The sequence below is a fragment of the Peromyscus californicus genome, unplaced genomic scaffold (assembly GCF_007827085.1).
Source record: "Peromyscus californicus insignis strain IS unplaced genomic scaffold, ASM782708v3 Scaffold_21__1_contigs__length_65335640, whole genome shotgun sequence".
NCBI classification, from domain to species: Eukaryota; Metazoa; Chordata; class Mammalia; order Rodentia; family Cricetidae; genus Peromyscus; species Peromyscus californicus.
This window is the reverse complement of record NW_026294514.1, coordinates 53294352-53320363: the sequence shown is the minus strand read 5'-3', so window position 1 is coordinate 53320363 and position 26012 is coordinate 53294352. Positions and strand designations below refer to the sequence as shown.

At 36.4% G+C, this 26012-nt stretch overlaps 1 protein-coding gene across 1 annotated transcript in view; it reads right to left on the bottom strand.

Moving 5' to 3' along the window:
- Positions 1–2233: 2233 nt before the first annotated feature.
- The window catches only part of St8sia4 (ST8 alpha-N-acetyl-neuraminide alpha-2,8-sialyltransferase 4), a 100560-nt gene continuing 76781 nt past the window's right edge, over positions 2234–26012 (bottom strand). Inside the window, exon 5 of the mRNA XM_052750297.1 lies at positions 2234–6487. Within this exon, the coding sequence (XP_052606257.1) occupies positions 6205–6487 (283 nt within the window). The 3' untranslated portion in view covers positions 2234–6204. The remainder of the gene's footprint in view (positions 6488–26012) is intronic.

Genomic DNA, 26012 nt, shown 5'->3' with positions numbered 1-26012 from the left:
ATACAGGGAGAGGCAAATAACACTAAGGATCTTTCCAAAAATCCCGGACTAATTTACGGCTGTAGAGTTTCCAAATATATTTATGTGAGGGTGGTGTTAGTTCCCTTCATTAAGGGTGACTATGACCCTAAGAAATACTCTAAGCTAACAGATAAAAACCTCAGTGCTCATAAAAGTCTCAGTCCTTGAGTGGGTTACCTCTTTTGGGGTTGTTGTCCATTGATGTAGGTCCCATGGATTCCAAGCATCATAGATTATAGATATTTGGTCAAGTTATCAGAACTTAACAGTAAGACCATACTGCTAAAACAACTAATATTTGAGTCAAAGAACATGGAAAAACCAAGCTTGTACTGATGTGGGTACTTCATGTTAACCCTCTACTTGCCTATCCATAAAACTTAATGTGCTTTTATTCGCAACCATCAAGTCCAATTTGGCTGTTGATATATTCTTGGAGGCTTTTCACTGGAGCATGCACAACTTATTAGGAACTAGACTTAATAAAGAAAACTCACTCTCCCTCACCCAGCAGCTACCAGTCAATAGTTGCTTGCCTAGAAGTGGGACTTCAAGGTGACATCGATTCTGAATACTGAACTTTGGTCTAGCTTGAACTTGAACAGATCTTACGTTTGTTGTCACAACTACTAAGAGTTAATATGAGCAACTGCCATGCTGTGTCAGAAGAAACTGCTTTCTTACAGTCATACACTGCTTCAGGCTTTAAGAATCCGTGTGCTTCCTCTACTGCCAGGATCCCTATGCTTTCAGATAAAGGACTGTTGACACTGATGTTCCATTTATGGTTGAAAATTCTGTAGCCTCTTCCTCTCAGCACATTGATCAGTTACGGGTCTCTGTATTGATCACCATCTATTGCAGAAAGGTGTTTTCTAACATTTCCAAAGGATTTCACTGCTATTCATGAAGAAGCATCACTGAGGAGAGGATAAGATCAAGAGTCAAAAGAGAGAGTGGATCAAGGATTCGGTGAGTTCAAGTCCTGATTCTCTTACTTTTGAGTCATATGTCCTAGAAAACATAATCTTTTAAATACTATGTGTCGAATTTGAATATTTGCAGTACCTATGTCTTACATTGTTTATTCAAATTCAGTCAGTTAATATGTATAAACTAGTTGGAACACCATTTGGTCCAAAGAGTGGACAATTAAAGTATTGTTAATATAAGATAGGTGAAACGCGAATTAGCCTAGTAAATCCTGAGGTACTATAAGAATTCGTTCAGTTTAAACATAATCTCATGTAAATTAGTTTAGTTTTTGCTTTAGCTTCCCGGTTCCTCAGAGTCTGTGTCATATTATAATGCTTTTTTTCTCCTGTGTGTATACTAGAACTGTGTAAGCGCATGCTTTAGTCCCTTTAAAAGTATGTTTAATAGCATGCTAAATAGAATGATGATAGGAAATCTAATCACAATTTCAGACACCCAAATCTGTTTTAAATTAAAGCACACATTAATATTTGGCTGTAAAAGTAGTATTTTCTTCAGCATGGTGTGATCTGACCATACTCCAGGAACACATAGAATGTACATTATTTAGGGATACTGGAAAAATAAATGTAAGTACACAAGCTTAAAGAACAAATAAAAAATGACATCTAAGCTTATCAGCCACCTCTCATGGTACCTTGATTCCAGCAATGATTTAAAATTGTAGAATGTTAAAAGGGAACTCATAAAACTGCTTCTAATGTGTTTTCCAGAAAGGAGAAGCTATGTCTGAAAACACAGATTTGTAAGTTATTGAAAGGTGTGGGAAATGATTTGAGTACCAATCACCCTCAGGAAGGCAAAAGGCAAACGACAGCAATTTGCAGATGAAATCACAAGTCAACAGGTAGCCCGAGGAACTGTTGGGTGTAAAAAGTCAGCATCACGTTAGCCATGGAGATGAAATGACTCAGCTATATTAGTTAGTGGGAGTACAAACTAGAAATAAATTGCAGTAACCTATGTAAGTGAGATGTTCCAGACTCAAAACCACAGACAAAATATTCCATCCCCAGATTGTTAAGGACTTCCTGATTTTCATGTTGGTATTGTAATTACTCATATATCTATGAATACGTTTAAAATAAATGTTTAAACCAAAATTGTCAGTCAGTGAGGCTTAAATGGAGAAGAACCAAACAGTAGTAAACACTTCATAAAAGCAGTCACCTAATATTGGCATATGAAGGGAAATAAAAGGCATATGTATCAAAGATTAGAGAAAAATTGGAAAAACGTAATTTAATTTATTTTACAATTGTACAAATGATAAATCAAGAATATCTAATTACTATACACAAGTGACAGGGAACAGTGTTGAACAGAATGAACCTACAGAAAAAGCTTCTTTTCCCATTCCACGGATGGTATAAGAAAGACTCAGTAGCAATTATCCTATGCAGCAGAGCTATCTGTAAACTCTTTTTTTTTCTTCCTGCTATATACATTTAAAACACTTGTGCTTTTACATACACAAAGAAATAGTATTTTTTTAAAGGTGCTACATAAAGGAGAAACACACAGCCTAGACCCACAATCAGAAAAAATCGCGATTTAAATACATTGCCAGCTTGAAGATATTTTTTCCCTTTACTTTTGTTTGAAAAGATTTGAACATACTAGTCTCTTACTATTACTCTAGGGAAGAACATATAATTCAGCTATAAAGTAGGTCTTTCTTAAAGCAGAGTAGTAAGTGAAGTCTCAAAAGAACTTCTGTTTTTAAAGTGGTCATGATCTCCAGGGAACTTCACAGTGCAGACCCTGAAGATACCAGTATAACACACATCTAGTTGTGCACATATTACAGACTCAGTGTGTACACACAGATATACATATATAGCATGGTATATATGCATCACACATGTCTATTTGTACTATATAGATATATTTATAGCACATATATAATAAAATATCTATTTCTAGATGGGTTGTATTTGGAGTTTGTTTTTCAAATACAATTACCTTTACCTGTTTTTATTAAAACCTTGGTATATTGGTAACATTTAACGGGGAAACTTTCCAGCTTGTAGAGAAAACAGCTAACTATACACAACGTTTCCCATTCCCCTTCCACAACTATAGATAGTTCTTACAATAGTCACATGAAACAACTCTGTGAACCAAATATCACATAATATGTATTATGACTAACTGGCACAACTAGAAATAAATCACTTTGCTCACCCTTCTTGAGTAGTAGCTGAGTAATTTGTTGGTATGTACACTACCCTTAGCACTTCTTAAATAAAGCATTTCTGTAAGCATATATGTAGAGATTTCCATTAACAATCAATATACAGTTCATATGATACACAACACATGAAGACATTCGAATGCCCAGCACCTTTTCCCAGTGAGAAAAACTTCCACAGTAGTTTCATTATTCCTGTGGGCTGAATCATTAGATTTGCCATGAAAATCTGTTACTGATTCACATTTTCTTTCAGCAACTTACTATTAAGTATAGATCATGCTGAGTAACAATGAGAATATTTCCATGGTCTATTCACGTCAATAGCACAGTAGCAACCACGTTACCACGATGACTGGGATATATCACAGTCAGCTGCCTGGGCATTCCCAGGTACATGAGTAAATCATGAAAAAGGAAATAAAACAATAAAGCTGTGAGCATATCATATTAAGGAAAACACAGATACTTCAAGTATATAGTTATAATTTGATTTTGTTATGATCCCTTATGCCATCATGTGTGTTAAAACCCTTTTCCTCACTCTAGCTGTTAGCCTTCATCTCTCTCTTCGCCTTTTCCCTGTGAGAAGGCCATGATGGGATTGAAGTGTGAGGGCAAATGTAAAGGTATATGTTAGAGAATGAAATGTTCTCACACAGTATTTCTTCTTTGAGCACTAAATACCTTGAATTCATTCTTATGTATTGAAAGTTCCCTGAGATGAACAAACATCGTTTTCTTTCAAATCTGAAGCCCTTGTGATGCTGAACATTTTCCTAACTGGGCAAGCATTTAGAGAACACAAAGCAGGGAGTGAAGAATCAATGTGAAGACGTGAAAAAGGCACTACCCAATGTGTCTACGAGAAAAACATCAAAAGCACGGAACAGAGGATGCCTGAGGTGTGCTAGGTGTGACCTAAATGTTGTTTTAAAACATTTTTTCTCTCTTTTTGAAAATGCAGTCAAAATGGTATGTTGCTGCTTTCAAATACATACTTTGAATAAGTGCCAAGATGGTATTTACTTGTTAAAATTTACTTGTGACTTCTATATTTCTATGGAATTCATGTTAGGTGCTGCGGGGAGCACTCATCTGCACAGAGTTCAAAATAAATTTTATACATTACCCACTTTTCATTTGTGGAGTAAATTAGACTTTCAATTTAACATTCATATAACATGTAGCTAATGCTTTCAAGTAGATGAGGATTTTAATGACAAAAGTATATTGAGATTATTCATGTTAGTTCTGAAACTCCCATGTGGACTCTATTTTGTTTTCTGATAGATGCGTGATTCTCAGAAAATGCTCTTTTTATCCTGAGATTCTGCTAACTTTGAAAAACAATGACAACTCCGATTAAAAATATTGGTAACTGCAGTACAGTGGTTATTCTTTTTCCATAATATGAATACATATATTATATATAACATATATGTACACCTTCACCACACTCTTCATTCATTTTCAGATTGCCTGTTCTAAGAAAAACAAAATAGTCTCAGTTTTCATGCTATTTCTGCTTTCTTCAGACTGCTTTCCCCAAGAAACGAGAAGTCATATTAAGTTGCTATGGGCCAAAGCAGAAGTGAGACTTCAGAGCTTCTGCTTTCAAAAGAAACAGAATACCAGCCCACTAGTCAGTTCAGTCACGTATCTAATCATTCTAAGTCACTCTGTGAATAACTTCATGTTTCTTTCAAAATGGAGTAATAATGGAACGGGACTGAACTGCAGAAAAATTCTTGTTAGTTGAATTCTCTTCAAATGCACAATGTTGATATATTATTGTCAAACTGCTTTGAATTAATCATCTGTTTGAAAAACAAGTCTCAATTAATCATGTTATTTTGTAGGGAGAAGTTTTTTAAATGATATTAAGTGGTGCATGTTGATCTTTGCATGTGAATAACCAGGATGATATTATAGAACTAGGAGTCACATCTCAGCTCCATCAACCCAGTATTTATTCTACAGGGCAACATGCTTCCATAAAATTATTATGAAATGTCATAGGTATAAATTTAAAACAATGTTTGAGTTTGAAATTTTTAAAATATTTAGATCCAAGTATCATAGTAACAGCATATTGATGTGTTCATGTTAATAATATATTTTTTTAATGAAAGAGAAATGTTTTACCGTGTAGGAACACATGATATAATCTTTGGTACCAAGAGCAATTTCACCATTTTTAAGGTATCACTCCTTTACAACAGTTTACTATTACTGAGTGGTATAGTTTGGCTGGTACCTGCTACACCATTGACACATATTCCAGAGATTTAGAGTTGTGCAGAACAAAACAAATAAACAAAAGTTTGGTGTGACTGTTGTTTAAAATTAGAATTTTAGAAAGAACTGTTTGATGTTTATTTTTCTCATTCATATGTATTTCTCATTTCTGTACCTCGAATGATTTTCTAAGCACCCCCATGCCCAAACCAAAACAAGTTTCAAAAGACAAACGAAACACAAGCAAAACATAAACACGATCATTCTCAGTGTTGTGACTGAAGGCATTTTCTCAAGTTGCTTCATCTCATGGATTTCACTGTTGGAATTCTTCTCTTCTTCAGCTCTGCAGATAAGGATGTTTTAATTTCCCAAGAGCCGAGCTGTGCTCCTGGGTTCCTCTTCCAGTGTGCTTGGCATTACAGTGGCTGCCCCACAGTGATGAACATATTTGCTTTGCTAATTAACGATGAGTGCACTGTTGGATCTTGTAAACACTACTGATAATACATTCAAACTGTATTCTTCGTGGAAGTGGCACTTACTAGGACCCTTGAAGTCAGAATGTTTTATAGTTAGAGCACTTAGCAGGTGTTTCATCAGCTGGTGGTGGATTCACACGGACTTCCATTTCAGCTATTCAGTCAATTGGTGGATGCTGAAACCCAGCCTCGTTTTGGATCCTGTTTCTAAATCTCCAGAAGCATCTTTAGAAAAAGTTTGTGTCCAGTTTTTATCCTTCGAAATGTGCTTTATTGCTTCATGCACTTTCCTGTGGTCAGTTTTAGAGCTCCTCGATTGTGTAGCACATTCAGTGTTTTAAATTCTAATGGCATTCTGTGAGGACTTGCGTTGGAAAAGTATCTATATTTTAAGTCATCATAGTAATGGTATTTGACAGCTTTTCCATTCAAATCCTTAGGGAATGGCCAGAATCCATACAGGTGAATTTCATCACAGAACCTGGTGGCAAGTGTATACATGAGGAGACCTGTGCTGGGTCTTTTGATAGGAACTTTGTTGGTCAGCCAGTAACTAGGAGAAACAAAAAGAAAATTAAAACAGAAGAAAATTTATAGTCATATATAGCTCATTTTATAGAAACTATACCATGTAGCAAACATAATGCACAATTACAAATAAACTTTTCAGCGATTACTGATAATAGTGTTTATGTACTTAGAAACATTTGTGCTTCCAAGTTTTCTTTGATGTTTATTGTCTTACAGATTCTTGAACATCCAGAGGACTAAAAGCATAGGTTAATTCTGTTCTATACTATCTAATTCCAGATTAATTAGGGGCAAACATTTATGCAATATTCAGAGTGGAATCTTCCCAGGAAGGTGTAAATATCAATGAACATGCACAGCATTAATGACCCCGCTTTGATTGTCAGCAGTCACAAAAGGCCTGGAATGGTGTGCAGAGACAGGTTGATCTAGAGTCTCATGGTCACCTTGCCCATCCTAATTGGTGAACCACATGGCCCTAGAGTCCAGAGAGAGACTTGTCCCAAGAAAAGAAGGAAGGGAAGGATGGAGAGAGGGATAAACACTGATAGACAGACACACACACACACACACACACACACACACACACACACACAGAAACAGAGAGAGACAGAGAAAGAGGAAAATTCTTGAGTAGCACCTCCCAAAACTGACCTCCAGCCTCAAGCATATACACAAACAGCCTCAAACACACAAAAAGAGCCAAATGAAAGCTTAAGTTGAATTATGTCGACTGATTTTTTTCAACTCACATCTTAAAACCTTATTTTAATGACAGAAATTTCATTACCTCAGCAAACACAAGAGCTATAACAAAACAAATAAATCTTATTTTATAATAAATTAAGAGTTCACTCTTTATATAATTTGACATTTAAAAAATTTGTATTGATAAAATACATGTTCCCTGACAACTTCCTATTCCTCCTGTTTACTCTTACCCCAGCCTTTTATCTCCCTCCCACCTCTGTCACCTATTAATCCTCCCAAAGGTCCTTTTCCCACATTCCTCTCTTTTTATTTTGTTTTGTAACCACTTGGTTTTTAACCAGGATCATCTGTGAGGCCCTAAGTTCCCTTTTTAAATAGGTAAAATGAATTTCTATGCTGAAAAACATTTCCTAATATTAACTTGTAACAACAATACAATGCTTCAGAACGTTCAGGTCCCTTGTTGTTGTCAACTTGGCTGACCTGAAAAGCAGGCAAGTCCACATTCATCACCACCTTGAGAAGGCAGACAGTTTCCAGTGCTTCTGGGCACACTCATTTCCTTAAAGAAAATGGTGTCATGTGGAAACAACTGAAAGGGGAAGAGTGTGAGTTTCCTGTTACTTTAAACTGGTGTTGTTTGAAAACAGTATACTTAATATATGTGTTTTTTTAATTATTATTTTCACTATCATTTCAAACTTCTAGAAACATTCTTGCTTTGCAAATATGAAGAGATAATCTTAGGTACTGTTCATGGCTTCATCAAAAGAAATTGAATGCTATTTTACAGCAACAGCTTATAAACATAATTGTCTCCAAAGATGACCCAAAACATGCTAAATGGGGAAAATATAGTCAACCTTCTTAGTCTCTAGACTTTCCTACATTTTCCTATTTATGTCAAGTATGATTGGTGTGACAGTCAACCATCAGTTTCTACTAACAGCGTTTCAAATCCCTGAGGACACTGCTCCAGTCCTTTCTGGTCTGGTTGTGAGCTTTTCTGGAAGGGGTTTCCTTAATGTGGAGGACCCACACCTCAGCGGGTTGGTACTCTGCCATGGGCTAGCAGTCCATAGAGAACCGATGAGGAAAGGAAGGAATCAGCAAGGCACAAGCTTTCCCCTTTCTCTGCTACCTGGTACCTCACGCCGTGAACTGATTTGCCAAGCCCTCCTTACCATGATGAACCTCTGACTCTGTAAACCAAATGAATATCCTCTTCTTTAACGTGTTAGGTATTTTTGTCATGATGACTGAAAAGCTGATATACTTAATCTTACACTTTCTGCTATTTCTTTGGTAGTGGTATTTAACTCAGAGCCTTACATGTGGCAGGAGAATATTCTAGCACAACACCCAGCCCATAGACATATATATTTTCTAATTTTCTTTGTTTGATAAATGCCAACTCTAAATATTGAGACATGTAAAAATGTGTTGCACAGCTTATATCATTGCAATTGTGCATTCTTGTTTTCAAAATATATGATTTATAAGTATTTTTTTTATTTTGCAATACAATTCAGTTCTATATATCAGCCACGGATTCCCCTGTTCTCCCCCCTCCGGCCCCCCTCCTCCTCCCCCCAGCACACCCCCCATTCCCACCTCCTCCAGGGCAAAGCCTCCCCCGCGGACTGAGAACAACCTGGTACACTCAGTCCAGGCAGGTTCAGTCCCCTCCTCCCAGGCCGAGCCAAGCAACCCTGCATAGGCCCCAGGTTACAAACAGCCAACTCATGCAATGAACACAGGACCCGGTCCCACTGCCTGGATGCCTCCCAAACATATCAAGCCAATCAACTGTCTCACCCATTCAGAGGGCCTGATCCAGTTGGTGACCCCTCAGCCATTGGTTCATAGTTCATGTGTTTCCATTCGTTTGGTTGTTTGTCCCTGTGCTTTATCCAACCTTGGTCTCAACAATTCTCGCTCATATAAACCCTCCTCATTTTCTCCAATTGGACTCCCAGAGATCTACCCGGGGCCTAGCCATGGATCTCTGCATCCAGATCCCTCAGCAGTTGGATGGGGTTTCTAGCATGACAATTAGGGTGTTTGGCCATCCCATCACCAGAGTAGGTCAGTTCGGGCTGTCTCTCGATCATTGCCAGCAGTCTGTTGTGGGGGCATCTTTGTGGATTTATAAGTATTTTTTATAAAGCAGACTATCTGGAGCCTCTTTTGATCAAAAGGTAGATAACCAAGTAGAACTCCTAGCCTATGTGTTGTTAAATTCACCCAGGAAACAGAATGACTCTCCTTTTAAACTCTAATGTGACACTTTTGAGAGGTCTAACTGTCATGAGTCTCTGTATGTTCTAGTAGAGCTGATGTTTGTAAAATGATATGATTGTCACAGGAAAGTTTGTATGGTCTGAGTACAGTCATAGTAGTCAGGTGGTAAAATCGGGATTTTAAAAAGACGCATGTGTTATCTTTTTGACAACTGTCAAAGGCTAAGCTTAGCAAAGCCAATACAAAGTCCTTCTGAGCAATGAGCATTCCCATCAATGGTACTGACTGAAAATGTTTAGCAGTAATAAAAGTTATACTGAATTATTTCTAAAGTGAGACTCATGTTACCAGCAAGAAATAGTGTAGTACTTTACTACTTTTTTGAGAATTCATGTCCTTATCAATAAATATGTTCTATTTTTAATTAATTAGAAATTCTTATAATTATAATTAGACATAAACATATGGCAACACAATACTTAAAACCCACATGATTATTGTGTACACTGCCAACAAGAAATGCTGACAGAAAATTATGTACCTAATGGTTCTAAATAGAGTCAGATGTGTAAGAACATCCAAGAATTTTTGGGTCAAGAGTTTCTTAATGGGATACTATAAAAAAAAATGACATTATAACAAAGAGTTCTAAAAATGTGCTCTATTTGGAAATATAGAGTATTGGAAACTTGTAATCCAAATAAATAGATTGATGTAGTTAACGGTATAGACTAAATAATTTAACATTAGCAATGTTTACAGAGAAGCAACTTCATTAGTGAGGTTTGGCTTACATCACTTTAGATTTAAAAAAAAAAACCCTTAAGTACCCACTTGTCTAGTCATGTTTATATAAACAATGCAAAAAGAAAGCTTCTTATTTATTTAAAAAAAATCACTGAGAAAGTAGAAGGAAACAAATGACATTAAAATATAAAAGAAGTTTATAAAGAATTTAAACCAAATCAAGCTGTTTTGCCTTCCTTGAAAGCTTCTTACCAAAGCCTGACCTGTGTGGGTATTCTAAATGAAACACACAGATCTAAGGATTCAAAGCAGGAATCCACAAATCAGAGAAAACATATTTATCTTTCTGAGTCCAGATTATGTTATAGAATGATTGTTTATGGATCCATCCAATCATTTGTGATTTTTATAACTTTATTTTTCTTAACAAGTAAATGATATTTTATTGTCTAAATGTACCACGCTTTCATTGCCCATTCATCACTGATGAAAGCCTAGTTATGTTTCCTTTTCCTATTAATTATAAATAGAATAGCAATGAACATGGATGAGCAGGTATTTATAAAGTGGGATAGATAATCCTTTGGCTATATGCCCAAAAGTGCTATAGCAGGATCATGTAGTAGTTCTAGTTCTAGGTTCTTGAGCAACCTTCCTACTGGTGTCTATAGTTGCTCTAACAGTTTTCACTAGCATTGAATGACTGTTCCTCTTTCTCCATGTCCATGGCAACTTCTGTCCTCATTTGGGGTTTTGCTTCATCGCTTTTTATCTTAGTCATTGGTACAAGATGAATTTTCAAAGTGTTTTTTAGTTTGTATTTTTGTGAAGACTAAGGATTTTAAACATTTCACATTTTTTTCTTAGCAATTTGTATTTCATCTTTTAAAATTCCTCGTTTAGTTCCATGCCCTATTTGTAACTCGATTGTTTCTTTTCTTGATGTTTAGTTCTTTATATTCCAGATGCTAACCTTCTATCAGATGCATAAATGACAATTCTGTAGGCTGCTCTTCACTCAAATGATGGTGTTCAGAGAGAACTAATGGAGCAGGAAGGGTCAAAGAGTATGTGGACTGGGAGGGCAGGGTAGAGAAAGAATTGTGGGATGGATAAACTAACATTAAAGGCTTATTTTAGTAATATGAAAATCTAATGTTACAAAAGCTTCCTAATAATACGTACAGAAAAACATAAGGGCAAGAGAGAGGGGGCCATGGAAATCAGCCTCTGGTGTTGTTAGACACAACAGGCTAAGAAGTAAAAAGCCCAAGTGCAAGGAATGGGTGACATTTTGGAATTGCTGGCTAACGTGGTCCATCGACCCCCAACGTTACAGGTTATTGCCATTTTTCTTGATGACCCTCCATAACTTTACAGTAAAACACAATTTCTGAAGACCGCTGATGGAATATGAAGACATAAAGCTGCTGTTACCTTGAAACACATCTCTGCTGACTAGCTTTCATAGCACTGAAATGTACTCCGCTCACTTCTAGAGGAGAACAGTAATTATCCACCTTACTAAGCTGTAAACCCTGTGAGTTACATTAACAACCATTCTGGAAAGGCATGCCCAACAAGGCAATATTGACACAATTGTCGTGAGAGTAGTCAATCACTTCTTTCTAATTGGCTTTCATGTCTGCTTCACAAGATAAAAATCCATACATGGCACCAATATTGGGGCCCCAAGCCAGTGACTAGATAAGTCAAAGGCCCTAAGGAGGAACTTACTATTACTATTCTGCTATATAGACACAGTATTAAACTAATTCATAGTGACTTATTTCTATACCCATAGAAAAATACACCTCTCAAACTGCATGAGAGATTTTGTTGTTGTTTTATTTTTGTGTGTGTTTTTGTTCTTTTTTTTTCTTTTCTTTTTTTACAGTGGATGAAGCAAAAAGACCCACAATTAGTCATCGTACAGACTATAGAAAGTGCAGCCCTAAACAGAATAATTATATCCTATTACCTCATCCCCAGGTTACAGGTTCATTGCCAAAGAGGGGGCAGGCAGACTGTAAGAGCCAGGTGTATGTGGTAGAGGACTACAAGGAAAGAATATTTTCCAAACACAGCAGAACAGCTGCACACAGGAACACAGTGATTGTGACCATATGTCTAAGACCTGTACAATCTCAAGCCAGATAAAATTCCAGCATGGTGGGAGGGAGGTTGGCAAGAATTCATACACCCAAATGAGAAACTATTGGCAGCTGATAGCACAAATTGGACTCAATTGTGTTTTTGTTTGTTTGTTTGTTTGTTTGTTTTTAAATAAGAGCAAAATGTGGGTGGGTATGAAAAGGGGGTGAGTAGGCTCAGAATGCAAGGTAGGACATTCTCAAAGACTTCCTAAAATATGTTTAATTTTTAAATGCAGAACACACATTTAGATGTTACTGGGATACATGCTTGTTAAGAATATGAAAATCAGAAGATTCCTACCAACCAAAAATTACAACAATTGTTTCAGAAATCTTTCAAATCTCATGTTCTTTCTTTTCCTGTCACAAATGTTAGTATGGTGTCTGCCCCTTTAAGACAGTGGTCACTCTAGCTATACAGATCTAGAAACAGGAAGAAATCAGCCCCTTTCCTCCCCAGCTCTCACTCTGGGCAGAGTTAAATGGCTATCTATGCTGTTGTTTCACATTCCCTAACTTATAGTCCTACTCAGTACCTGGTTCCTCCATGCTTTTTGTCATGCAGGTGATGCTTTAGGCTAAATCACATTCCCAATAGATTTAAAAGCCATATTTTTTTGGTGTATTTTTTCAAAGCTCTCCTCTGGACCACTGTAATCATTCACTCCATGATGGCTACCTCTCTCACTTTTACTATTCCCTATCTCTCCTGACGAAGCTCTTCTCTAAGTTTTAAAGCATGCTACTCCAATTCTTTAAGGCATCATTCATGATGTAAGGGAGTGTAGCTTTCTAATGATCTCCTACCTCAAAGCTGTGTATAGGGCAAGCTCATCCCCGAGGGGTGATCTTGTGACAGCACCAACATGCTGCTCTGCTATTTCTTTATTCAGTATGGAATAGTGGGATCATTTCTACTTGCATATGTACTTTGCACTTTGTGTAGAAGAGTGGACAATGGGCTACTTTCTTTCTGTAATATTTATTCCTTTCCTGAAAGTATAATATTCTTGGTTTTTTTTAATTAAAATATTGTTGCTGAAAAGACATATATATTTAAAATTGACTATTAATTGAATTTTATTGTTGTGCATTTCTATATAAATATCAACCTTATCAAGCCTATCAAGGACCCCAATACTTGTAGCAATCCTGATTACAAAACTATCAAAATAAATAATGAAGTGTATGGTAACACAAGTCTGAAATCCAAAAAAAAATTAGAATCTTAGATAAATACATCTAGTAAGTACTATAGAGTTCTAATGTAGCCGAAGTTCTCCTGCGTCCTACCTGGCCTGCGCTCAGGACAAATCTCTCTCACCCACTGGTCCTGCAGCCACTCGGACCCAAGTAAACACACAGAGGCTTATATTAATTAAGACTGCTCAGCCATTAGCTCAGGCTTTCCACTGACTAGCTGTTACACTTAAACTCAGCTCATTTCTGTTAATCTACATGTCGCCACATTTTCCATGGCTTTACCTGTGTGCCATTACATGCTGCTCCCTGGATGGCAGGCTGGCGTCTCCCAACTCAGTGGTCCCAGAATTCTCTTTGTCTGGTTATCTTGCCTGTACTTCCTACCTGGCTACTGGTCAATCAGTGTTTTATTTATCAACCAATCTGAGCAGCACATATTCACAGCATACAGAATATGCCACAGCACTCTAATTGCATGCTTAAAATTGTACAGGCCAATCTGAATCACTGATTTGTTACTTCACCAGAAGTTAATTCTGTTCCAAAAAGAATAATGTGGGATACTCTTCAGTTCTGTTTGCATAATCAACTAGACAACAGCTGTCAAATTTGCAATCCACACCCCAAGGTCAGCTTTTAAAATCACTGCCAGGAGGTGATAGTGCACACCTTTAATCCCAGCACTCTGGAGGCAGAGACAGGTAGATCTGTCTGAATTCTAGACCAGGCTGGTCTATAGAGAGAGTTACAGGACAGCCAAGGCTACATAGAGAAGCCCTGTGCTGAAAAAAACAAAATGAACAAAGAAAAATAAATAAATAAAATCACCCCTGAATTTTTCCACACATATACATGCTGACTTCTAAGAGCAACTTCTTCCTTCCTACCTTTTTCCGTCCGTTTCTGTGCTTCTACTTAAATATTACAATGTAAAGCAAATATGCCTTAATGTTGCTCTCTGCAAAAATTTGCTTAAAAAGTTAAGTATAACTTATCTATTATTTCTAAGTAGAAAAAACTTACAGGTCCCATATAATCCATATTAATAGGTCCCATCACTGCTCCACACACATCACTTCTACCTCACCCGACAGCTTATTACTCTTCCTCCAGTACAGTGCCCACATTCTTCAAGCAACCCAAATCTGAAATGCTACAGAAGGCCCATATTTATAATGGTAAAATCCAATTCCATCAATCCAGGAAGAAGCCGCTTCACCTGTCTGGAACCCAGTTAATAATATTTAGCATAGCTTACTGTTATGATGATGTAAAGAGATGGTAGTATGCATGAATACAGCATGGAGATGGACACATAGTGAACAATATTTGTTGACTCTCAACTTGTCATGAAGGAAGCTATTCTTCAATTATCCTAGGTACAAAACTTCTTGCTTAGAAATTATGTCTTAGAATTACATGTCGACCAAACAATTGTGATGATGTTGTCTCATTTCAATGCAAATGTTTCTTCAGCTGAGGACCAAAAACATGTGGTTCTGTGTCTTTGGTTTAATTCCATTGTAGATTAAAATATTTCTTTTCATGAAATTGTGACAAATATTCTAAACATGCTTCCATCTAGCCATTCAATTGTTAGTTACCTTTGTCGAGATCTAACATCACAAGTAAATGTGTATGATTGATGAATTATTTTTATTTTAAAATAAGTACTCTTAGATTTTATGTGGTAATTATATCAAATAATAATCACCTGATAAATCAAAATATCCGATGACTGCAAAGAACTACAATTTCAAGAAAGAAAACAAAAATATGCTGTTCAATTTTACTTTTTAGTGCTTGCCTTCAGGAAATTGGCAGGTTATGAGTAACAATTTGATTTTTATATCTAAATAAAGTATTTTAGCATTTTGATGTGATAGAGAAGCACATAAATTTCAGTATCATTTTGAAACTGTTAGAGTTAAGCTCACAACACCTTTCAGGACTGTGAGATGGCTTGAGTTACCACAAAAAGTACAGTTGACAATAAATTCCTTAAAGAAAAAGAACAAATGTTCCTGCATTGTCTCTATGAGAACAGGGAAGTCTATTGTGGATTAATCCTTTTCTTCACCTATGTGGCAGGAATGCATAGATCCTAAACCTGCATCTACTGTGAGGAAACAAGGGGACAGAAAAGGGGATTTAACATGATTTACAAAGCTAGGAAAATATTAGAGGAACCAAAATACTAATCTACTGAGTATTTATAAAAGAAGAGTGACTCGGTTACACTCTCCACACAGGAGTTTCTGAAATTCTAAACAGCTTTTATTTCACAGAAGAGGTCACTAGGGATTAGGGAATAGGAAAGATTAAATAGGCAGTTTAAGCTCCTGTAGAATAAACGTGGTAGAAACTGAACTTTCTTTGCATTTACAATGATTTCAATTTCAAATAACAAGGACTTGGAATCCCCAGATTCTCTAGATCATTCAACTTGGAATAGAATCGATTGAGAAAAAATGAAAATATGGCATTATGGTGATTATCAGGCCAATGTCAGCAGTGCTGTGGTTTATGCATGGGGCTTTTGTAACTTACTTGAATAGTAAATAGAGCCCAGCTTTACCAATGTGCACTTTAATGCTAAAAGGTAAGTTTCTGGCTTAAGTATGCTGATTTTTTTTTAACCACACTGAAAATACCAAAAAGACTGGCATTGTACCAAAGGGTAAGAATTTCACAGTGGATCAAATGCTTCTTAAAATACTTTCAGATTGTCATTAAAATAAAAGGACAAATTTATAATCTCTAGAGATCATGCAATTTTTCTTGTGTCCTTTCTATGCAAGTTCTTTATTAAGAAGGAGGATTTTTTTTTTTTTTTTGGTTTTTCGAGACAGGGTTTCTCTGTGTAGCTTTGCGCCGTTCCAGGAACTCACTTGGTAGTCCAGGCTGGCCTTGAACTCACAGAGATCCGCCTGGCTCTGCCTCCCGAGTGCTGGGATTAAAGGCGTGCGCCACCACCGCCCGGCAAGAAGGAGGATTTTTTAAGTGAAATCTCTTTATATAGAAGCCCTTCACATAATATAGAAAAATAATTCATCAAACTTTAGAAGATTAATTCACTACAAGTTAGTGCACTCATGGAATGAGGAAGCATGGCGATATGCTTGAGTCTCAAAAATCTCTATCCAATCTTTAAGCAGAGTAGAGTAGAATAATGATGCTACAAAACAATGTATCCTATGGAATAATCTCTCTACTAGATTCCATGTTGTCTAAGTACATAATTAGTCTGAATTTAAAAGCAGTGTTAAGAAATTCTAGATCCGATTATACAGTGTTGTGTTTTATCTTGTGCCTTGTATTTTATTAATGAATTATTACTTTAACTGTTGGAATTTCATTTTATACTCACAGATTCCAACTACTACCTGATATTCATAATATCTCATGGTGCATTCTACTGTATGAAAGACTATCATGAGAGATTAAATTCATGGCTCCAGAAGAAAATATATCCTGTCTGATTTGCTCAGTTGACAAGCTGCCTATTTGCATTCTGTTGAAGATCTGGGAGTAGTCATTTGAAAGGGAAGAAGAAGTTACTGTTCTCTTGCATGTCGTCAGAGCCTGTGGTGGAAATATTCTTTGGATTATTTATATCAAGCTAATATCCTGATATCACTGAATATTTAACTGAGAACACATGGTGCAATCAGCTCTCAAAATAATACAATCCAGCTTCAATATATATTTGCAATACAAGAGAGAGATAAAAATATTTCTCCATACACACAGTACTATTAAGCTTAAAAACTACATTTCAATATTAATTAAACATTGCATAAAACTTCTAAAAATTAAACTATTTTCCTTATTTCTCAAGAAAGAAAATGGATGAAGAGTATGTTTTATGTTTCTAAAGGAGAACTAACTATTGATACTTTCCTAAACAAGTATAATTCCTAACTGCATTCTAATTACTTATCCCTATACCCATAATTACTGTAGCTTTCATCTCTCATATAAGAAGCTTCTTTTCACATCATACAGAGACCATTACAGAAATCCACAACTAGAAAATGCAGAGAACAACTGCCCAGGGTGTGCCCAGTCCCAATGTTATACCCATAACACAACATCTACATCTAAGTCTCAGTTAACATCACAGAAGGAGGGTAGTAAAAGTATAAGAGCCAGAGGATCAAGACACTTATAAAATTATGTCTTCTATAAATTACAGGGAAGCTACACCCAGAAATCTCAACAACATGGCCTCGTAAACAAGACCTGAATGTTGGCACCAGTTTATATGACAGCATGGGTGGGAGGAATTTCACGGGGCCCCAGTCATAGATGAATATTTATAGACAATTAACAGCTGCTGTGATGGGGGGAATTAGTCTTCACCAGAAATCAGGAATGAGACCTCTTGGTTATCAGAAACCAAATGGTCAGTCCTAAAAACCTATGTAGACATGGAACTCTAAACAAACTTAGCAGATTTTACACACACACACACACACACACACACACACACACACACACACACACACACAAATATAGTATCATATATATTAACAATATACACACACATATAAAATAGAGGGTATTGACTTGATAAAGAGTGGTTGGAAGGGAGTGATGAGAGAGGTAATGATATAAAGGTACATATATATGAGACTTTAAACATTAATAACCTAACTTATACTTTCTGAAAAGCAAAAGAAATTAAACAAAAATATTCAAAAAATTATCTATGCATCAAAATACTGAAATGAATAAAAATGAACTTATCCAAAGCAACATGAATGATCATTACATCTTGGACAGAAAGAGGTCAATTAAGGAGTTATTCATTTTAAAACCCAATCATCTTTAGACAGTTTCTAGTTGTACTTAAAAGCTTTTAGGGCATTTTAAAAATAATATTTGAAATTTAAAACTAGCTATGGAATCTATAGCGATATTTAGAAAGATGTCATACCATACCACAAGTTCTGTGATCCTTTTACTTTAGCCAAATTTACATATGGAAAAAATTGAGTACGTAATTGAAACTGTACAATGAGGAAGTACTGACATACAAAAAGTGAAATACTGGTACAGAAATTGGTTCACCATTTGAACCACGAAGAAAGAGAAAAATGAGTTTATTGCTAAAGTCTCACCTCAATGACATTTATGGAATCACTTTTGATATATAAAAATCACGAAAGTCTTGCATTTTCCTGGCAAGGCTGAAAGGAAGTAAAATGCAACAACTTATCGAGACATAAAATGCTACTAGGAAAGTAAGGAATTTGTCAGGAGTTAAGCCACCCAAAGATTTAGTAACATTAGGTTGGGTAGTGGGAAATGGGGAAAAAAATGCTTATCCATGCAAATGTTTCCTTCACATTAATGTTTAGTCCAAGAAGCAACTCTGAGACCACACTTCCAGCCATCAGAAGTAGATTTTCCCAACAAGAGTCAATTTTACTATGAAAACTATATAAACAACTATTAATCGCTTGTGGTTTCATTTTGACTGGACTGGACTGTTTACAAATGAGTAAACACTGTAAGTCAGGTGACATTAACTCCTCGACAGGAGCTAGGCTGAAACCTATTTCAAAGGTAACAAGGGCCAACAAATGTGATCCTTAATCCTTTCAGGGTTGCGAAGTTCTGAAAAGGTTAAATGTAGGCAAAATTCTCTATTTTTATACTTTCTGTAAAGGATTATAAGATGACAACAATGCTCACTTAGACAACCGTGCTGTCCTTTGTATTAGTTTATCATTCAATAAAAGACTATCTATGAATATATAAATGGGGAAAAGGGTTCTAGTGGAGAGAAAAATCCCACGAAGGAGTAATGGTGCGGCAACGCCAGGGGTGCAGGCCTTGACATCTGATGTATATTTCAAAGATATACATCTCTGGGAATGCTACCGCTGCACCTTCTACTCCACAAAATGCATGAAGGGAATCAAGCAACAGTATTTTATGACTGAAATTTTGCTGGATTATAAGACAGCATATTATAGTTTTTGTTATATCCCATGTTAATTAAAGTACTTCTTCATGGCGCTTGCAAATCTTCAGTGCTGAGATGCCAGCCTCATGGACTCAATACTCCCTTCCACATTGCTTTTCACTCTTTTAGGTTGAGTCACTTCATGTACAAGCCACATCTACAAAATGGCTCATGAATAGTCAAACCTTGCCATATAGAATTTTTAAAACAATGTTCCTGTGAAGAAAAGAAACCATAAGAATTGTAGCTGAAAAGATAATTGCAGTATAGCATATGTTGCTTTTTGCAAGGGAAAACTACAAAGTAAAAACAGTACTATAAAATCAGGCACTTCTATGATGAACTATTTACTTGACACTCTCATTGTGAGGTTCATCATAACAGTTGGCTGAAGCATATTGTTGAAAGGCAAAAGGTGAATGCTTTTACCACTGTATAAAGAAACTTAAATGACTCATAGACTAAAGTTTAAGATTTCAAACACTAAAACATTTCATATTTATTTTTAAATGTTTTTATTATGTGTATATTTGTGTGTGTGTGTGTGTGTGTGTGTGTGTGTGTGTGTGTGTGTGTGTGTATGTGTGAGTATGTGCAGGTGAGTACAGGTATCAGTGGAGGTCATAAAGGACACTTGATCAAGGAAAAAAAAGATAAAACCTCACAAAATAGGGGGGGGAAGCTAAATCACTCATCTGGTGATGGACTTGTATCTAAAATACTTAAATATTATCAACAACTCAATAATGAAATATGACACAAATTAAAAAATGAATAAGGTCGACATAGATAATTTTCAAAGGGAGATCTACAAATGGCCAATATGTGCATGAAAATGTTTCACATCCTTACTCATCAAGGAGATGCTAATGGAAACCTAAAGGAGATAGTGTGTCTTAGCAAGTGGTCCTGATGAAAGCAACCAAGTACTGACAATGATGCAGTGGAACTGACGCCTTTGTGCATCGGTGGTGGAAAAGCAAAGCAGCCGAGTTCTTCGGAAAGCAGTTTAGAAGTTTCTGAAAAGGTTAAAATGCATTGCTGTACTATGTAACAACTGCACTCCGATGTATAGGATTACCGAAATTCATCCCTTAACTGTTGCTAGGCTCCCATGAGCCCTCTTCTGACATAAGTCCTGTTTCGGATTCAGCATCCATCCTCACAGATTCCAGTTCCAGCACCTATCCCAACAAACCAACATTGTGTTCCCTTAGAAATGTTTCATTCTTCAATCTGCTCCTTTGCTATGAATTACCATTTGTTCTTTGCTGTATTCAGAAGTCAGCTTAACTATGTTTGAATTTATTTTTCATCTATTTTAAAACATACTGGAAAAAGTTCTATTTACTGTTATTTTTAATCTTCTCTTGTAAGACTACAAGAATTAAAAAACGATGTGTCCATAAAAATAGAAAGCAATTCACATTTCATGAATAGATAAAATAGCATATACCGTAAGAGAACATTATCTGCCATTTAAAATGAAATGCTGATCCATGATGTGACACAAACCAATCTTTGAAAAGTATAGTAAGTGAAAGACGGCAGTTACAACAAAAGTACACAACATATGATTCCATTTAAATGAAATGTACAGGGTGCTGTAGTTCCCTGAAACAAAAAATAATTACAGATGGCCACGAACTGGAGTGGGAGGCACAGAGGATTGTGGGAAATGGCTGTGATACTTGAAGACTTTCTTTCAGATGATGAAAACATCCTAAAATTGATTGTAATGATGGTGAAGTAATCATTAAAATGAAAACCATCTGATTATATAGCTTAAATGTGTAAGTAAAATAAATCCAGAAAAAGTTCTTACAATAAAAAGGTGCCACTGAGTGGTCATACCTGAAGTTTCTGTATCAAGCATGGTACTTTCTCATACCATCACAAAATAGTCTGCAGCACTCAAGAACTGCATGGGTGGGAAATATATTTCTAAAGATACAGAGCAGTAACATTTTTATAATGGAGGTTGTATACCTATCCATCAATTGGTCTATATACTTGTTTATAAATTGTAATCACAGTTCTATGAGTCATGTTTTTCAGAGTGAGAGTTAAAAACAAATACTTTAAAAGGCAAGAATGAAGTTTAGTATGGTGGCCTTTAACTGCCATCCCAGAACTTGGGATGTGAAGGTGAGAGAGGATGTTAAGTTCAAGGCCAGCCTGCATTACATTAAGAAGACTTTGTAACTAGTACCTAGGGAGGGGGGAATGGTGAAGAAGAAAAATATCTATTTTCTTGAATAAATGGGAAACTTTTGTTTTGTTTTGCTCTACTAGTGGAGTCTCATCATGTATCCCTGGCTAGCTTGGAACTTGAGATCCTCCTGTCTCCCTACTCCTGGTATGAGAAGTCAGCTTCACATTCAACTTTGGCAGCTTGGTTGCAATGAAAATCAACCTAAGTCAGCCCTTAGAGTGAGGTCCATATTACTGGGTTTCAGATTTCCAACTGTATCAGGGGTAAATATCTTATTTCAGGAATGCAGAAGGAACTGAACCCTATAATACAAATAATAGTCCAGTGAATTATGAACTTACAGACAAGCGAAAATCAATCCGCAATATTGCTACAACTGCATTATGAAGGTTCAATCACATTATTAAGTACATGAACACATGACATCTAACTGTGAGTCTGAGTGGAGCTTATCTCTTGTTTTTGTTTAGAATATTTGATGAATTCTTGTCTATATTGTACAACTAGAGCTTGGAAATTATCTGGCAAAACAAAACAAAATAAATGAGCAAACAAAAAAAATCTAATGTTTGCTTCTTTGAAATTTGGGAAATTTTAAAAAGCCGGAAAAACAGTCATGAGATAGCCATCCATCTTCACTGCGAACTATACAATTCAACTTAATATACCAATCATGAAATTCATGGGAATTTGAAGCACTAAGAAAATCACAATCTTCATACAATTTCATTCCTTTTAGCTATACAGACAGAGTAAAAATTCAGCATGGAGAGTCACAAACTTCTTTTCAACAGATACTTGGAATAAGAATATAAGCTGATGGAGAAAATTAGTTCAGATTTCATAACAATAAAAACTCAACAAGGGTGAAACAAAGCTCTCTTCACAAAGACAATGTGATTGAAATGGCTTTTTGTTGTGATTACTCAAGAGGAATATTTCCATGATAAAGCATCTCTAATCCTTTGTTTAAAATTGGTTTTACATGGGGAAAGGAATCTGAAGACAGGCAATATGGAGGTGTTGCTTTACAAAGAATGTGTACAGTATTTTGGACCATCTTTCCCTCTGTTTCAGGGAATATTGTTTGTTTGGTATCCTGTCTCAAATTCCTTGATTAGAATCCCATAATGCACACAATATGTGTCATGTACAGAAAACTATAGATGAATCTCAGTTGCAAAAGGACTCAGAAAATGGTATTGACTACTACTTAAATATTAAAGAAGAGAAAAGTTTAAAATATTAAAAAGCCACGTATTGAATCTTTAATACTGTTAGTTAGTTAACTCTTATATCTGAAATGCTTCAATGGTTATTATAAGATCCATTCACTGACATAAATGATAAATGATTCAGTACTAATGAAAATTCTTAAAAATTCATGGGAACTCTAAGAATTATCCAGTGTCCTTCAGTTATAAAGCTATAACAAAGAAATGGCTCTGGTTAAACTCAGTGGGTCACAATGTAAATAAATATGGCATGAATAAAAGTATAGAGAGGAGACTGGCAGGAAAGAAAGATGTGATAGGGAAGAAGGTAAGAGAGGATGGGATAAGGAGTAATCAAAGTCATAATATACAGGTATGAAATCTTGAAAAAATAAATGTAATCATTTTAAATGGGTTTTCCATTTCCTTTATAACAACTGTGGATCAGAGCAAACTCAAGAACCCAGCTTGAATTCTATGTTTAAGCTGCATAGATAAACAGAAGCCAAGACGTAAAAAACCGTGAGATGAACAATCATTTCTTTGTCTGAATTAAACTGGAAAACACACAGAAAGTGTTTCTTAACATGGCTGTATTCACAAGAGAGCTGGGGCCTGGGCACGTACTATTGAAGTACAGAACATGCCTGGCATGTTCAAGACCCTAGGCTCAACCCTCAGTCCCACAAACAAAAGACACCTAAGTGATCACATAACATACTATTATTTCTCTGTTACCATGTCATCAAAACTGCTTGTATTTTCAGAGCTGTGATATATCTGGAGGACATTCTGGCTAGAAAAAAACAAATTTGGAATTTTGATGGGTTTAGAAAAATCTAAAATTTGTATATATGCTTTATATGAAACTGAAGAATGTGGGACCACATTGCAACACTACATGACATTCTGGCAACTTTGGCTGCAGTCTGGCAATCTTCTTTTTTTTTTTTTTGACTCTGTTATGCATTTAAGAACTGACTGTACATCCCAGTGTTGGAAAACATTACTGATCTACAAATAAGAGCTCTACATAAGTTTCAATCACTAGTTGATTCATCGAGACAAAGCTGGTATAGAAAGAGGAAAAAATTACAAGTTGCTTACATCTGTTCAACATAAAATATTATTCATGATCTGCCAAGGTTGATGGCTAAGTCTTCCAGGGGATATGACACACGTTCAAGGTCAGTCACTGCGCAATAAGGAAATGGTAGGTGAAATTTTAAGGTTATTTCAGAGTAGGATGGAAGTTTTCACCTATTTTCGAGATACACAATTCTATATTGATACATACAAGCTGTAAATAAGCACTTATCACTGAACCATGGCGAAGTTGAAAATGCTGTTCAATGAATTAACCAATCATTGACTTCAAGAGTTTCTGAGATGGATATGTAAAACGAGTCTTTATAAGATAACATAACAGGACATGCCATTCAAATTGATAAAATGAGTAAAGGTAAAACACATATTTTAAGCAGTGTCTTCCAGAGGCAGCAGGACTGATACATGTGTGAACTCACACAGACCGTGACATTGTGCACAGGGCATGCACAGGTTCAAGCCAGTCAGAGTCCCAGCACTGAGAAGGGAAGTGGACACAGTTCTCATCCCTAACAAAGAAGGTATTTCAAACTGATAACTGCTCACCAAGTGAAAACCAGCTTCCTCTAATGGAATCTTACTAGATTTAGAAACCACACTTCAGTAACCAACACACACACACATACACACACACACACACACACAGACACACACACGCGCGCGCGCGCGCGCGCGCGCGAGCGAGAGAGAGAGAGAGAGAGAGAGAGAGAGAGAGAGAGAGAGAGAGATAAGTGAATAACATTGACTAGAATAGAATGAGCCCAACATCAAGGAATAAATATAAAATCTTCCTATTAAATCTAAATATCTAAATAGTGAATGCTGGAGAGATGACTCAGCAGTTAAAAGCACTGGTTGCTCTTCCTTAGGTTCCAAGTATGAATCCCAGCACTCACATGGTGGTTCACAGTCATCCATAACCTTAGTCCCAAAGCATCCAATACCCTCTCTTGACCTCCATGGGAACTGTATCCATGTGGTACAGACACACATGCAGGCAAAACAAACACATAGGATTTTTTTTTTAGTTTAAAATAGTAAATTCAAACAGTGAAAAGCTCTTTTTCAGACATTCCAATGAAATGCTTCAGAAGTTCTGTAACTATTTTGCGTAGGTTGATGAAAAAACCACGTCAACTTCAGAACTTAAATATGCACAACATCCAAAAGTTCCCCCTCCCTCTCGAATGAGGACTAAGACAAATCTGCTTCCATAAAGTGTTTGGCAATCCATGAGCAGAAAAAGCCGTGGGGTCAGCTCCACTCATCTGCATGTCTAATAAACAGCATCCTGTAGGAAAAAAAATGTCACAGTCCAATTATCTTCCTCCGCGCAGTTGTATTCATGCCACGATGGAAACGGTTTGAGTGTTTTTCTCTGGAGACTTACGCATCTCTGTGACAGCTGCACTGTCACAATATACTGAAGAGGCTCAAGTTGACAGGTCACATCCTGGATCTCACATTCTGAATGGCAGCTGGGAGATGCCAGAAGGTTTTCCCACAGTGGGTCAGCTCAGCATCTAGTATACATCTATTATAGCTCTCTTGGCCTTCGAAACAAAATGTGCTTGTCCACAGGACTGTAAGCAGCCCAGGTCATATCCTTATCACTCTAGGTCTGCTCTGAGTAGCAGTGACATTCTAGGAAAGCGTAGCTATGGCTCTACAGGAACAGCACCATGACTTTGAGGATCAGCATGCCCTGTGCTCTATTGTGACCACTGTTGACTCATGCCAGATATGGTGTCACCACTATGAACACCACAGATACAGTGGACAAATGCTGGTTAGGAGCACAAGCTTCAGACAGAAATCTCTATACACAATTAAGAATGCGTGTTTGTTTGTGTGTGTATGTGTGAGTGCATGGTGCATGTATGTGTGTGTTTGTGTGTGTATGTATGTGTGTGTGTGTGTGTGTGTGTATGTGTGTGTGTGTGGATGTATGGGTGTATGTGTGTGTATGTGTG